Below are 16010 nucleotides of genomic sequence, written 5' to 3' on the forward strand. Positions count from 1 at the left end.
GAGCAGTGAGCCAACAGAGGTTCCTTATTCTACTGTGATCCTCTTGAACACGAACATCTGTGCTTTCTGAAAACCTATGGAACCAGGGACGCGAGGAAGGAAAAATAGAAGCGGGCACTTTGGCAACCAGGCCGAAAATTTATAATCTTCCATCTCAGGGAGAATTAGACAAAAGGAAGTAATCTAGGTTCCCCACTTGAAAGGTGGAGAAAAGTGCCCCAGGCCTTTAATTCCAGAAAGGCAGGGAGATGAGTGGCTTAGTGGCAGCCATAGTGGCCAGGACAGTCTCAGGATCCAGGGTCCAGCTGCTGGAGGATGGGTTTTCTGGCTTCCCTCTCTTTGTGACGTCTATTGGCATCTCATATTTCTTCCACGCCATTCGCAAAGATCATGACCAATCCAGGCACCTGCACCATGTCGTCACCCATGTGCTGGTTCTCACAGGCCATCACGACAACAGCCTGCTTGCCAGGGATGCGCTTGGCCACGTAATTCTCATAGAATCGGCGGTTCATCTGTCTTGCTTCTAGGGTCGCCAGACCCTGGGGCCAGCTCCGCTCATGGGCGTTTTTGATCAGCTGGTTGACGATGGAGGCAGGACAGCCACTCTCCACCAGCGAGCGCTTGATGACAGCCTGGAGCACCGCATCAGGAGTGGAGATCATCTTGCCCCAGCGGGTCACTCTTGCTGGCTGCAGGGAGTTCACCCACTCTAGGGTCTCATTGAATTCGATTGTCTCCTCCGGATAATTAAGGTTGGGGTTGACACTTCGGATTGCACAGATAGATGCCTTGAGCAGGTAGATGTCTCGCTTCTGCTCCGCCAGCTGGTGTTTATGTGCCGCCAGCTGTGGTTTATGTTCCGCTGAGGTCTTCTCCAGCTCTGCAATCCGTGTCTGTTGCTGCTGGACCACTGAACGCAGGTGATTAATGCAGCTATGGTTTGGCAGCTCATCTTTTGGCATCTCCAGGCCGCAGCCCTGCTCACAGGTCACAGGCTGTTTGGGGTTGTGCTCACAGTCTCTGAGGTGAAACACGAGGTTGTCAAGCCGGACAACAGCACTACAGCCAAACACAGCGTTGTCACAGGCAATCTGCAACTTGGACAACATGTTCTGCATGATCCGAGGGACTGGGCGCAAGTGGGCAGGGGTCACAACACTCTGATCCACTGGACACGTCTGCTGGTGAGAGAACCACTGGGTGATGCAGGCATTGCAGAAAGCATGCTCACAATTAGGTGCCTGCACTGGCTCCTCCAAGACTCCACTGCAAATAGGACAGATGAGGTCTTCATCAACATCCCCCTGGAAACGTGTTACATCATACCCCATGTCTCATCACTGAAATCCAGGTCCTTCCAAGTGCTGGGGGCAGGTTCCCTGATCACAAGGCTCCAACCCCCTGATGCCTCCACTCGGTGCCACAGAAAAAAAGCTCCTAGTGACCTATCTCGTTGGCTATTTTCAGACTGAGTCTTCCTTCCTAGTAATAAGCTCCATCGCCAAGGGGATGGATGTGATGTCACAATCAGGAGCACTCTCCCCCTAGAAGTGGCCTGGACTCCCCTCCGAACCCCGGCCTGGAGGAGGAGCTCCTCTGGGGGCCGCAGTGGCTGGCCACCAGATGGATAGCTAGCCCGGGTTCTGGGTCCGAGGGGAAGGAAGGGGAAGGAGAAGGAGGGACATCTGCCTGGACCAGGTAAAGGAAATTTTAATCAAGGCTATATATATGCAGCAGAAAGGGGAATTAACTATAGGCCAAACGATATGAATATATAATGTCAGTACCATAACATGAATCTCAGAAATATTTCCAGTTTCAACACAGGGGAGAAAACATCCCAGCGGGACTGCTGGTAAAGTATTTCTTGGAAATATTCAAGGCAGTGATATGCGCAGGACATCTCAGAGGGACTTCTGGTTAAATATTTCTTGGGAATATTTAGGACAGTGATCCGTGCAGGAGAGAAAACATCCCAGCGGGTCTTCTGGTAAAATATGCATTGGGAATATTAAAGTTTCTTTCTCAGGATGTGAAAATGAAGAAATTAAAATCATTTAACACAAAATAATATTGTGCTTACTCTTATTTATATATAAAATGTTTTCAACTCTGGTTTCTAAAATTATTGCATTGAATTATATTTTGTACTTGGGTTTTTTTAATCAGAACTACATAGCTCTACAAGCAGACATATCTTCTCCACTAATATAACACCTTCATACATTTGCTGGATAACACACAAAATCATGGTATATTCAGTCTACCACGATTACTTATCTCATTTAAATCTTGAGACCCACCACCCATCTCTCTTCTTTGTTCTGCTGTGTTCTAGTTCCTCCATCCAAGCTCTTCCTGCAATCTTGAATCATCAGTGAACATTGACTTACTGGATCCCAATCTTTTCCTGAAACTCTATAAAATAAAAACTGAACAAAAAATGCCAAGAAAATTAGCTTTTCAGCCTCAAAGATACAGAGGTCTAAAGGGTGTCATCAAGCCCATCAACACACCTTGATAGAATAGATCACTTACTTGCACACAAATCAAACATGCATAAATTTATGAATATATAAATAATACCTCTCAGACCACAATGCTCTGAAGGTTGAACCACAAGGTGGAAAAAATTAAACCTGAAAAATTGAAGAAAAAAAACAGTGCTAAATAACAACTAAATTAGAGAATAAATTTTTAATTTTTCAGGAACATTTAGTGATACACCATGATTTATAAAATTTTTCATCCCTTCCTGGAGCAGGATTTTCAGCTGGCACGGGCTGGCTCCTGGCAGACCTCCGTATGTGCCTGGGGCCTCTTGGCCCGGCCTAGGGTAGGGGGGCCCAGACCTGGGTCACCCGACCCCCCTCTCCCCCTTTCCTCCGGATCTCCAGGTGGGTTCTTGGGAGGACCTGATGGGGCACCCTGGGTTTTCCCCACTCCCAGGCCGGCTCCAGAGATTGGCTTAGGAGGTGGAGTTTGATCTGGGGGGTGGCAGATAGCTGCTCAGTTATACTCAGGCTGTCACTGGCAATTTCATACCTGTCTACATATACTCCTCCCACCATCAGTACCCCAGATTTACCCTTCTTAACTTCAGTAACACACAGTTCTAATCTCAGACCAAAGACATACAGTGGATCTAACAATCCCAGAACTATTTAGAAGGACATAAGTTGAACACATATTGAACACATATATCTTTTGAATATTTTATGTGCATATTCTTTAACAGCTGTAACTCTCTATATATTCTTCTACCATGATGTTCCTATCCACTTTTCATCTTGTCTCTTCTTTGTAAGCTGTTCAGTAAGAATTGTTGGTGGAACTGTCCCTCAGTTTAATGCCTATGATTGAACTATGTCATGGAAATTGCTGGTCTTGTTCCTATTGCCTCCAGATGGGCCGATAATGCTTCATGGCATTAATCCTTGTTTGCATAGACACATTAAAATGGGAAAACACTATACATACAGATAAGTTCTTATCTAATAAATCTCAGTACAGTGTACCTTACACCCTGAACATTGATATAATGACCTGGCACAGGCCTCAGAAGAATGGGCATCCTCCATTCACGCCAGAACTAGGCAAGCTATCTACGAAACATCCAAGGTCTTTTATAGCAACAGCTGGAAGCAGTCCTCTACCAGGAAAGACACTACCAAGGGTCTGACATCGACCTTTTAAAAAGAGACTTCCGTTTACACTGAGAAGACTTGACAACAACATTGACCTGCTCTACAGGATATGGTTCTCTCTAGTGCCCCTTAAGTGTGAGGTGAAATGAGAGGATGCTTTGCACCATCCTGACTGCAATATGGGATATGCAGACTCCAGGATCTTTAATACAGAAGCATGATACCAACAACAGAGTCTATGTGAGGAATGGAGATGTATTGCCACTACAGACAATGACTTGAATTGGACAAACTAGTTTGCCTAGAGCCTAGAGTCAGTCCTGTGCCAGGAAACTTCAGGGGTAGGGTCTCCTTGTATTTAGACCATAATTTTTCTTTCCATGTCCCTTATATTTTGGTGGGCCTATGCAAACAAATTCCACTCTAACACCATTTTTTACTATGTTCCCTTGACTCCAATCCTTAAGAAAAACAACCCACTAAAACTTTTGAGGTTAACTTAAACTAGTAAGCATGTGCATGGAACTAGATAAATGTACTTTGCCCTCAATGTTTAAGGAGTTACATAAATCTAATGTCTTTAGATTATATTGTGTTCTGCTAAGAAATAGTATGTACTACAACTGGGGATTTGATGGACAAAGTAATTGTATTGTACATGGGTTCAGTTTTGTTTTTCTTAATGTTCTTTGGCTGAAAGTTCAAGGCTGGGATATCATCGATGGGACTACTGAGAATTCTGTTTATGGGTGATTGTGCTTCCACTGTAACTTTACCCTGTCCTCTTTCTTTGAATCTTTGTTGTCATAATTAAAATTAAAAATAAAAATTCATAAAAAATAAATAAATAAATAAAATTTTTCATAATAAAATTATGTCAAGCATACAATATTCCAACCATCAAAGTTCCCTAAACTCCACTGACCTTCTACATGCAAGGTAAATGCCTTACCTCCATGCTTTCTCTACGGCCCAATATTATTCTTTTATGAGGTTAAGCACGTGCACTAGGAATTGAACCTGAAGACGGAACATGCAAAGTATTTTCTTCATCCCTTTGAACAACCTGATTTGCAGATCCTTCTGAAATTGGGTGTTTTTTTAACTTTATTTAAACTTTGTGATTTACAAAATTGTTCTAATGCAATTGTTCAAGTATTCAACATTTCAACACCAATCCTACACCAATAGTGACCTCCACACCAATGTACCCAGTTTTCCTCCAACCCTAAAATCTCCCCACTAGCAGGCACAAAATAATTTACTTTGCTTGCTTATTACAACATATATTAAACAGAAAATTACTCTTGCATTAATTATTCCCTTTGTAGTGAAGATAGTTACTGGAATAGGAAAGGTAGCTCATGTGTGCTGGCACTCTTCAGTTGCAAATGCATAGTTGGCTCTCTGAGGTTTCACTCATATGCTGTCTCATTCAGAGAGGTTATTCTAAACATGAGTAAACTGGAGAACCTAGAAGAAATAAAAAGAGTATTAGAATCACTAAGTCTCCCAACAAAGCAAGAAAGAAAAGTGAAAAATGAAGAGTTTACTCAAGAATAAAAAACCTGGTCAATATGGGTTTACTGGTGAGTTCTATCAAACATTCAAAGAGGAACGATTGCTTTATTCCTCTTCCAAAATACTGAATAAAAATGAATATTCCTTAGCAACTTCTATGATGTCAACATTCTATTGGTATAGAAAGTAAATAAGAATTATATTAACAAATAAAATTTCAGAACAATTTCACACATTGCAAAAAACTCAATAATATCCTAGTGAACCTAATCCAAAAGCACACAAGAAATAACACTAAAATAAAATGAGACTGAAACAAGAGACATAAGAAGGGTTCAACATAAGCAAACCAATTAGTGTAATACACCACATGAGTAAAATTAAATATATAAATCATGTTATCTTGCCAATCGATATAGAGAACTTTTTGACAAGCTTCAAAAACCATTAATGACAAAAACTCTCAACAAAATAGGGATGGAAGTAACCTCGTAATTAAGTAATCAAGTATCAATATATTAATGATCATATATAATAAACCCATAGTCCGTATCATTTTGAAAGATAAAAAATAAAAGCATTCTCTCTGTGATCCGGTACAAAACAAGGATATCTCATGTCTCTGTCTTCAATATAGCATTAGAAGTCCTAATAACAAGAACAACAAAAAGGCAATAAAAAAGAAACCAAAAAGATCTAAATTAGAACAAAGAAGGCATTATCACTATTTTCAAATGACATGATAACATACTTGGATTTCTCTAAACAATTCACTAAAAAGTTCCTAGAAACAATAAGTTACAACGTCAACATACAAAAATCTGTCACATTTCTATATAAAAGTAACAATAGAAATAAAGAGGTTAGTGTCTACTACATTCAAAATAGTGTCCACAATCAAATACCTAGGAATCAACTTAATAAAATATGTGAGAGAGCTATACTATGAGAATTGTAAGTCAGTTAAGGAAGCAATAGAGGACCATAGGAAAGAAAAAATACTATTGATTTATGGGTTGGAAAAGTCATTATTTTGAATGACATCCTATCTAAATTATTATGCATATTCAGTGCACTTTCTACCCAAAATCTTGTGGCACTTTTAAAGGACTTAAAATAGTCAATAATATTCATATAGAATCAGAAATACTCAAATATACAAAACCATATTGAGCAATAAGAAAATGATATATCTCATTGCTTAACTTGAAGCTAAACCATAAAGCTATAGTTATTAAAAACAGCACAGTACCAGAATAATGATACTGATCAATGAAATTTCCTCAAGTACATAAATCCCCAGATCGATGGTCAATGAATTTCAGGCAACAAAATTGATACATAACATGGAGCCAATATAACCTCTTTAATAAATAATGTTGGAAAATTAAATAACCACATGCAAATAATGAAGCTAGATCCTTATTTCACAGTTTACACAATAGTCAATTAAAGATTAATACAAATCCTTGAGTTCATCTCAGAATGCACAAAACACATTAGGAAAATACAGATAGAATTATCTGAGATTTGGACCTCATGGATGTTTTTAGTGATTCGATTACAATTAACAAAGGAAACAAAACCAAAGTTAAACAAATAGAGTGACACAAAATTAAAAAAATTTGTATGTTTCATAAAAACAGGCTTATAATTAAAGACAACCAACTAAGTGGAAGAAAACATTTTCATTCACTATATCAGATATAATGGTGACATCTAAAATATATGAAGCAGACACAAAGAAAAATAAATAAAAATGGGGAGAGAAAGTAAACATATTCTTCTCTAAATAAAATCAATGGATAACCAAAAAGTTCATGAAAATAAATGTTCCTTGTTAATTACTTCAAATTTTGTTAATTACTCTCAAATCAAGATGACAATAAGGGGCCAGAGAGAGCATGGAGGTAAGGCATTTGCCTTTCATGCAGAAGGTCATTGGTTCAAATCCTGGCATCCCATATGGTCCCCGAGCCTGCCAAGGGCGATTTCTGAGTGTGGAGCCAGGAGTGACCCCTGAGCGCTTTCAGGTATAACCCAAAAACCAAAAAAAAAAAAAAAAAAAAAAAAAAGGTGATAATAAAATCTCATCTCACACCAATGAAAATGGCACACTTCAAAAATACTGGAAGGATTCTGTGTTGGTGGGGATATGGTGAAAAAGGAACTCTCATAGACTACTTATAATACATTTTTTGAGTTTACTCTATACTGAAAAACTGCAGAATTTCTTCAGAAAACTGTAAATAAAATTCAATATGACCCAGAAATTCCTCTTCTTGATAGCTATCCCAATACATAAAACATTCATTCCAAATGACATTGCACAACACAGTTCAATGAAGCAATGTGTACAATAACTAAGATTTATCTATGATATCTAGGAAAACTGGACAAGGTAATGCAAGGCATCAAATGAAAATACCTAGATTGCCCTTACACAAAATATAGAAATGAGAAATATAGAAAAAGAAAGAAGTTGATGGAGGAAGTAAGAAGAGGTGAATGAAAGTGTAGGGATAAGGAACCTTGGACACATAGGTGGTATAGAGGTGTGATATATGTAATTATACCACAAAAACACTGTAAGCCTAAGATCCAAACTACATGGAGGAAGACATATGGGGACCTCAGTGGGAAGAAGATCAAACTGAAGGAGAAACTGGTGTTGAAACATTGTGTCTAAAACTTTGTTTTGAAAAATTGTAAAAACTGTCTCATTAAAAATTTAGTTATAAGAAAGGTGATCAAAGGAATTCACGAATACTATCTGATTAAAATGAAATATCTTCCTATATAAGCCAAGGAGAGAAGTTCACTATGGATTGGAGCAGTTGGCAATTTCTGCTGCATCCATGAATAGATATTGCAAGCATAGTATGGATTAACTCTGACGATTATCTAAGCACATGCTCTAACTCAAATGAACTGTCTACTTTCTAAAAGCTTTTCTGTGGATACAGAAAGCTGTGACCTTACTATCTAGGAAGGACCCCCTTGTCTCAACCACGGTCATGTGTCTTAACTTCAGTTTTCCTAGTCTAGAGGGACCAACGCTCTTTTTGAAAGACCAGTTAGAAAAATAAACCTAATTTCTATAGATTACCGAGTAGTGCTGGTACTTCCTACTCATGGAAGATGATTCAGAATCACTAGAACACTTCTCTTGTGTATTCTTTGGCCAGGATATAAGGGTACACAGGATACAAGGCTGGTCCTCTAAAGCAAGTAGAATGACCTCACACATTCTCTACTGAGGATCCTCTGTATAAGAGAGTTTCCCACTCTGGATATCTGAAATATTTGAAAGAAATATATTAATAAAAATAAAAATATAAAAATATTTGAAATATTTTTAAATCTACATAAGATATTTTCCTTACCTACTCAAGGGATTCAAAGACTGCCTTGATGATGATGTTCTCCAGTACATTTCAAGGGAGATTGCCTGACTTAGAAGAAAATATTGGAAGGAAAATTAAGCATACTAGAATCACACTGACAGAGCCCTATGATTAGAGAAAGCAAAGCCTAACGGTTTCTCTGCTGATTCCCCAACAAAACTGTCCAGTGAATATTCTAGTCACATTGTCTCATTGATTCCTGGATATAACCCAAGGAGCCACCACTCTTAAGCAATGCATATTGCTAAACGGTTTTCATAGTTAAATTATATCCCTCAATTTTACAATAAACCTAAAAATTTAACAACTTGTATGTTTTCCTAGGCTAAAAAGATTATGAATATTATTTATTATTATTTATTATTATATTATTATTTATTATAATATTTATTATTAGGAATATTATTTATCATTTATACTCTAGATAAATTGGTTTCAATGTAGGGGTCACAGAAACTATTTCACTAATATCTAAACTATCATATTACTCTGCAACATGGCATGCCTGTGTCTTGCAAAGTGCATAATATGTCTGTGCTTATTTCAATCTAATTTGAAAGCTAAAAATTTAAAATTTAGAATCAGAAGTATAGCCAAATGATTTACTCCATAAAATTATTTATTTGTTGCTGTTCATGAACTTATATATTGTGCAAAATAAAGAATAATATCAAAAAAAAATTTTTTTTGATTTTTGGGTTACACCCGGCAGTGCTCAGGGGTTACTCCTGGCTGTCTGCTCAGAAATAGCTCCTGGCAGGCACGGGGGACCATATGGGACACCGGGATTTGAACCAACCACCTTAGGTCCTGGATCGGCTGCTTGCAAGGCAAACACCGCTGTGCTATCTCTCCGGGCCCATAATATCAAATTTTAATGGTAGTAATAGAATAAAATAGTTTAGAATTTTAATTCTGAAAAATTTAAATATGGTATATTTTACTATATACTACTATCAGAGTAATCATGTCTTCCATAAGAAGTAAAAAGTTCTCTAATTTGAGGCCAGAGTGAAAGTTCAGTGGTAGAGTACTTGAAATCAATTGTCCTGAATTAATACCTGGAAGCATGTATGGTTCCCTGAATGTTTGCTAACTGCAAAGTCAAGAGGAAGCCTTGAGCAACAATGTGATAAAAAACAAAACAAATAAAAATTACCTACTTTATTTACTGCTATGTTCAACACAAAATTTGATATATAACAGGCATTAGAAGAGTTCTATACATAACCAAATTTATAAAAATATATTAACATAAAATACGTTTCAAATTTCAACATACTAAAATGCAAAGCCTTTTTGCAGAAAATTCTGGTTAGCTTTCTCTTCCCCATTTTTTCCCATTTTCCCCATATTTCTTTCCCCATGTTTTTCATGTTTTACAGAAGAACTAGACTCAGTCAGGAGTGTGTATTTTCTGGTTTGTTTTGTTTGGTCAGAAACTTCTATGCTATTTAAACATTCATCTTGATATCAAGGTAGCATGTGATCATGGGTAACTGTTCTTTTGCAGTGCCTAAGTTAAGGCTAGCTAATATTCAACAAATAATCTTTAAATAATTAAATCATAATCTTTTAAATAATTATTTAAAAATAATCTTCCTCTAAAATACAAATATAATTAATTCTGAAGAAATATATATATGTTTTGTTTTAAAAATGTCAAGATACTCTCATTTAGTTTTCTGGAGATTGCAAAGCAAGTAGAGGTCAAAATGAGGAGAAAGTAATTCAAAAAAACTAGTTCTTATTCAACAAAAGCACAACCTTTCTCTACTAATCTATGTGCTGAGAAGTCATACGGGTGTTGGGGAACAATTCAGAGAGTAAGATGTTTGCCTTGCATGTGGCCAACTCAGTTTCTATATTCACTCAGTATCGCATACGGTCTCTCAGAAGTGAATTCTGACTAGAACTAGGACTAATACCTAAACGCATGCATGCGAACGACACAGAGAGAGAGAGAGAGAGAGAGAGAGAGAGAGAGAGAGAGAGAGAGAGAGAGAGAGAGAGAGAGAGTCATTCTGCAGTGTAGTCTCGAAAACATTGATGAAGGCAAAAAAATAAAAGCTATGGATAGAATGTCACTGAAAATAGAGCTGAAACTATAAGCGGCCCAAAGCTGTTGTTCTGGCAATGATGAGAGATTAAAGAGAGGAGAGGAAATGGGAATGAGCTGTTCATTCTGTAAGAAGTTGGGTGCTATACTTAATAGATTTATGATGGATTGGATTATGAAAGTGGGTCATCTATTTGCAAAGTTGGCCCGACAGCAAAATTGTTTGGCTAGCAACAATTCCAAGAGATATGAGAAATTCCAGATTTTCCCAGGAACCCAGACAAGAGGTGGACTTTGAACACAAGATACACTACAATACATTAAGACTACACTCTCTCTCTGTCCCTTCCATGGTCTCTGACACACCATAATGGCAGCAAGTCAACTTGGTGGTCTCTGAGGTCCCCCGCCCACCAGACCCCATTCTAGTCATCAACATATTTACATATTTAAAATATTTAAATATATACATGAGAGCAGACTATGCAAATATATCTTCCTATATATGTGTATAATGTTTTATATATGAGCAAACAACAGAATCTATATTTTATATACATATAACATAATGTATTTTTGTCAATAAACATATACAATGAATTTAATACTGCACTTCTTCAGAATGCTTAAGATTCTTATTTTCATGTTACTTTCTATTTGTTCATCTAAAACAGAGTCTAATATAATTTATTATAGAATTTAGTGACCTATAGCAACAAATCAATGTAGGACAGGACCTTATAATAAGTCCATTTACCACTATGAATTTTATATGTCTTTAGGAAATATTATCACTTCTTTGTTTAGAAATATTCCAATCTAGATTTTGGATTTTGAGAGTTTATAAATTAGCATGTGACAGTAATTACTGGGACATGTATGTTTGTTAATGACACCTCCATGACAAAAGTATTTGATAGTATTTGCATCACATTATTTAAAGAACAGATTCCAAATATTCTCCTCCTGATACACAGAATTTAGTTCCTCGGAATCTTAGAAAATGAACCATGCTGGAAATTTCTCCTTATCTTTTCTGCCCAGACCAGCAATCACACTTACAGAACCTTAAGAAAAATTCATAATCTTTGTGCAAACTATAGCATATAGCCTGTCCTAAAATTAATCTCTTCAAATAAATATCTTATTGTGAATTGTTAGTATTAATTGTTAATTAATAATTATTAATTAATTCCTTTTATAAACACCATGGTTGAAGGTTATAATACAGTTGTTTTTTTTCACAATTACAAAGTTGTTCATGATTTAGTTTCTGTAATAGAATGTATAACATCCTTTATCAGTGAACATTTCCTGCCACAAATTCCCCAGTCCCAGTTTCCTCTCACCCTCTCCACTGCCTGCCTCTTCAACATTCTCTCTTGCTCTGTCTCTTTTTCTCTTTGTTTCTGTTTCACACACACATACACATAAACACACTCTTTTTCCTTTCAGACACTGTGGTTTGCAGTATTGTTACTGAAAGTATCATACATATCATTTTATCTTCTTTCAGTGCCCAATTCCTGTCCAGAGTAATTACTTCCAACTATCATATTTCCAACTAGTATTGTCATAGTGGTCTCTCTCTGCCCTAATTGCATTTCCCCCATTATTTGTTAATTTATTCAAATGTTCTTGGTTGACCCTTCTTCAGTATGTTCTCCTTTTTCTCTTCCCTGTCTTCTTCCTTCAATCTTTCAGTCCTTCCTCTCTTTTGAACTTTTCAATCTTTTTGTTAATTTTTTTCTTCCCTAAATAAGATTTTTAACATGTTTCAGATGCTATGTGAGATGCAGGAATTATACTAAAGAGTACTATAATAACTACACTTAGTTGAATTCTAGAGAAGTAAAAATAGACTAGATAATTGAATCATTAGAAATAACATAAACATAAAGAATGCCCTGATTTATTGTCACTATGCACCTTAAATATTACTATGAAATATTTGTAATTCACTTTGGCCACAATAAAAATTTTAAAAAAAGTAAATAAAGGAAAGTAAAGGGAAATATTCAGGAATGCAACCTAGGATAAACCCACAGAGAAGCTACTACATGAAGATTTTATTTTTATGCATGAATAGCATGTTCAGCTCACCTCCTTGCACTCATAAATATGACTTTCTTGTAGAATTTTGGCCATCAGTCACACGTGGCAATTACGTACCGGGGGACTGAAGTTAAAGTCTAAGTGTTCATTATGCTGGGTCTAAGATGCCATATAACAATACCAATTCCCTTTTCTACACATGGTTTTATATTTACATGTTCACAAAATCACGTAACAACCAACACAGTACATTAAAACAATTTTAATGGAATAAAAAATTTATGGAAAAAAGTTTTTCATAAAAATGTAATACAGTTAAAACCATTATATATTTTGATAAAGAAAATGTATTTTCAGCAATCCACATTGAGCTGGTAGATAACAGTTGTCTATGGGCTCTTATATGTGACTGTTTGTGTATTAAATGAAAACTAACACAAACCGGTCATATTAATTTTCTAATCTACAATGCACATTGAAAAAGTCATGCACATTCTTTTTTTTTTTTTTTAGTTTTTTTTTGGGTCACACCCGGCAGTGCTCAGGGGTTACTCCTGGCTGTCTGCTCAGAAATAGCTCCTGACAGGCACGGGGGACCATATGGGACGCCGGGATTCGAACCAACCACCTTAGGTCCTGGATTGGCTGCTTGCAAGGCAAACGCCGCTGTGCTATCTCTCCGGGCCCAGTCATGCACATTCTTGACAGCAAGGGAGAACATCATGATTTTAATATGCTAAAAAATAAATATCAGGGGCCGAAGCAGTGAAGCCAGTGAGGTAATATAATGGGTGGGGCATTTGCCTTGCATTTGATTGACCCAGATTGACCCCTGGTATCCTATGTGGTCCCATAAGCATGGCCAGGCTTAATGCCTGGGAGCAAAACCAGGAGCAAATTTCTGAGCAACTACATGGTCTGGCTCTGAAGCAAAACAAAACCAAAAAAGAGAATCTCATTATTCATATTTACATTTTCAAAATATTGATGAATTTGAGTTATCATTCAAATTTTTACTGTCATTGCTATTTCTTTATTTATTTTTTTTGTTGTTATTGCTTTTTGGGTCACACCTGATGATGCTTAGAGGCCACTCCAGGCTCTGCACTCAGAAATTGTTCCTGGCTTGGGGACCATATGGGATGCCTGGGACTTGAATTGCAGACCATCCTAGGTCAGCTATATGGAAGGCAAATGCTTTACCTCTGAGCCACCCCTCTGACCCCTATCACATTGCTATTTCTTTTTCTATCAAGTAATTTTGTAGGCTGAGTTCAACAAGGTTGTTGATCTTCTATTATGGTTTGTCTGAACCTTTTTAGAAAGGTAAAGAAAATACTTGCATCACTTACATGTACTTTTTACTTCATAGTAACATGTAATGTATCTATGTCTATTAGTCTGGAATGTTTTATGGAATCAAATTTGTACATTTCCCCCTTTGTTATATCTGAAACTTATGACATATTTACAAAGTATTTTCATATATTATAAAGTTTTGGGCCGGGCGGTGGCGCTAAAGGTAAGGTGCCTGCCTTGCCTGCGCTAGCCTTGGACGGACCGCGGTTCAATCCCCCGGTGTCCCATATGGTCCCCCAAGCCAGGAGCAACTTCTGAGCACATAGCCAGGAGTAACCCCTGAGCGTTACCGGGTGTGGCCCAAAAACCAAAAAAAAAAAAAAAAAAGTTTTATAAAATTCACTGCTTCAGTATGCTTAATAAAAGAGATGAAGAAATAAATCATGGTTCATTTAATATAGTGGAATACTAAACCACCCAATTTAAAAACTACCATAATAGTGACATATGAAGCTCTTAGTATATAGCAAGACATTTATGGTCACCAAACACTGCAACTTTAAAAACCACCATATTTGAAAGAGTAATAGTGTTTAGGGTGCTACTTTACATAGGACACAAAAATGGAGGTACCGTATTTTCCGGAATATAAGACGACCCCCTAATTTTACAGTTAAAACATAGAGTTAGGCCTATATTTGCTGTATAAGACAGAATGTTCCTGTGCTGCAACTGTATCTTCCATAGTGAGCCAATCACAACAAGCAAATGTCCAAAGGTTATACTGTAATAGACTTCCTCTCTGACTCTGGCCAATCTGAGCAGGCTTTTTACAATGTAGATTCCGGTACAGTACACTGTATAATTTGCATGCATAAAAAGCCTGCTGGATTGGCTGAGTTAGAGAGACAGTCCGAGCAGCCTGGCAGTGATTGGTGCAGGATTGAGTTGGAAAATTTGTTTAATTTTATTTATTCAGACAATTTTCATTTAGCGGCATATTGAAACATTTTTTGGGATATACTCGGCGTATAAGACGACCCCCAATTTTCGGTTGACTTTTTTTTTTGTTTCAAAAGTCGTCTTATATGCCGGAAAATACGGTAAATACATCCAATAATTGAAGGAGTTGGATATAAGCTTTTACTTGATTATGAAACCTGAGTCCCAAAACCTTTGCCTGCTTCCAAAGTTATTATTTATTTCTTTTTATTTCTTTTTGGTTTTTGGGGGGGACCATGCCCAGTGACACTCAGGGATTACTCTGGCTTTGTGCTCAGAAATCGCTTCTGGTTTGAGGGACTATATAGGATGCAGGGATCAAACCTAGGTCCAACGTGGATCAGACCCGTGCAAGGCAAATGCCCTACCGCTGCACTATTGCTCAGTTCCCTATTATTTATTTTTAACAATACCTTATATGATGGAAAATCATTATAGCAGGACATAAGTGGGAAAAAAATAAGACAATATGATTTTATTTTGTGAAAATTACATACACTTCAAGAATTGCATCCATAATTGGATTTATACTTGTACTTGAAAAAAAGTTTCTGTTCCTAAATTTTCAATAGTACATGTTGCTTTTATAGTCAATAATTGTACCATGCAAAGTTGTTGCAGAAGGGAACTTTATAATATGAGTGATCATTTTGTATGAAACAAATACAATCAAAAGTCTTTAAACTTTAATGTTGGATTAAGTTTTATTTACTTTTTTGTGATTTACTCATCTATATATTTTGGAAATCTGTCTGAATCTCTCATCTCATTACAGTATATACTTTCCTGTCTTTACATACTACTTATAAATAAGTATAGAAGCCATAATACCAAAACAATTAATTTCTTGTTAGGATTTCTATATGCTTATCTCTGGTCATAGGAAATTTATGAGACCAGTTGCTACAGGATGACTTACTAAACAATCTTCTGGAATCCCCAAGCATTTTTTCCCTTCTAGGAATTTGGCACCAAATCTCAGATCAGGATTTGTTTTGTTCCCTCAAACATATTTTA

General features: G+C 36.8%; 1 protein-coding gene across 1 annotated transcript; it reads right to left on the minus strand.

Annotated features, from left to right (window-relative positions):
• Positions 1-359: 359 nt before the first annotated feature.
• LOC126011970 (E3 ubiquitin-protein ligase NRDP1-like) lies at positions 360-1436 on the minus strand. Its single transcript, XM_049775753.1, has one exon. The coding sequence runs from the start codon at positions 1332-1334 to the stop codon at positions 360-362; it is 975 nt and encodes a 324-aa protein (XP_049631710.1). The 5' UTR covers positions 1335-1436.
• Positions 1437-16010: the final 14574 nt, after the last annotated feature.

Source organism: Suncus etruscus, chromosome 6, assembly GCF_024139225.1.
Source record: "Suncus etruscus isolate mSunEtr1 chromosome 6, mSunEtr1.pri.cur, whole genome shotgun sequence".
Classification (NCBI taxonomy): Eukaryota; Metazoa; Chordata; class Mammalia; order Eulipotyphla; family Soricidae; genus Suncus; species Suncus etruscus.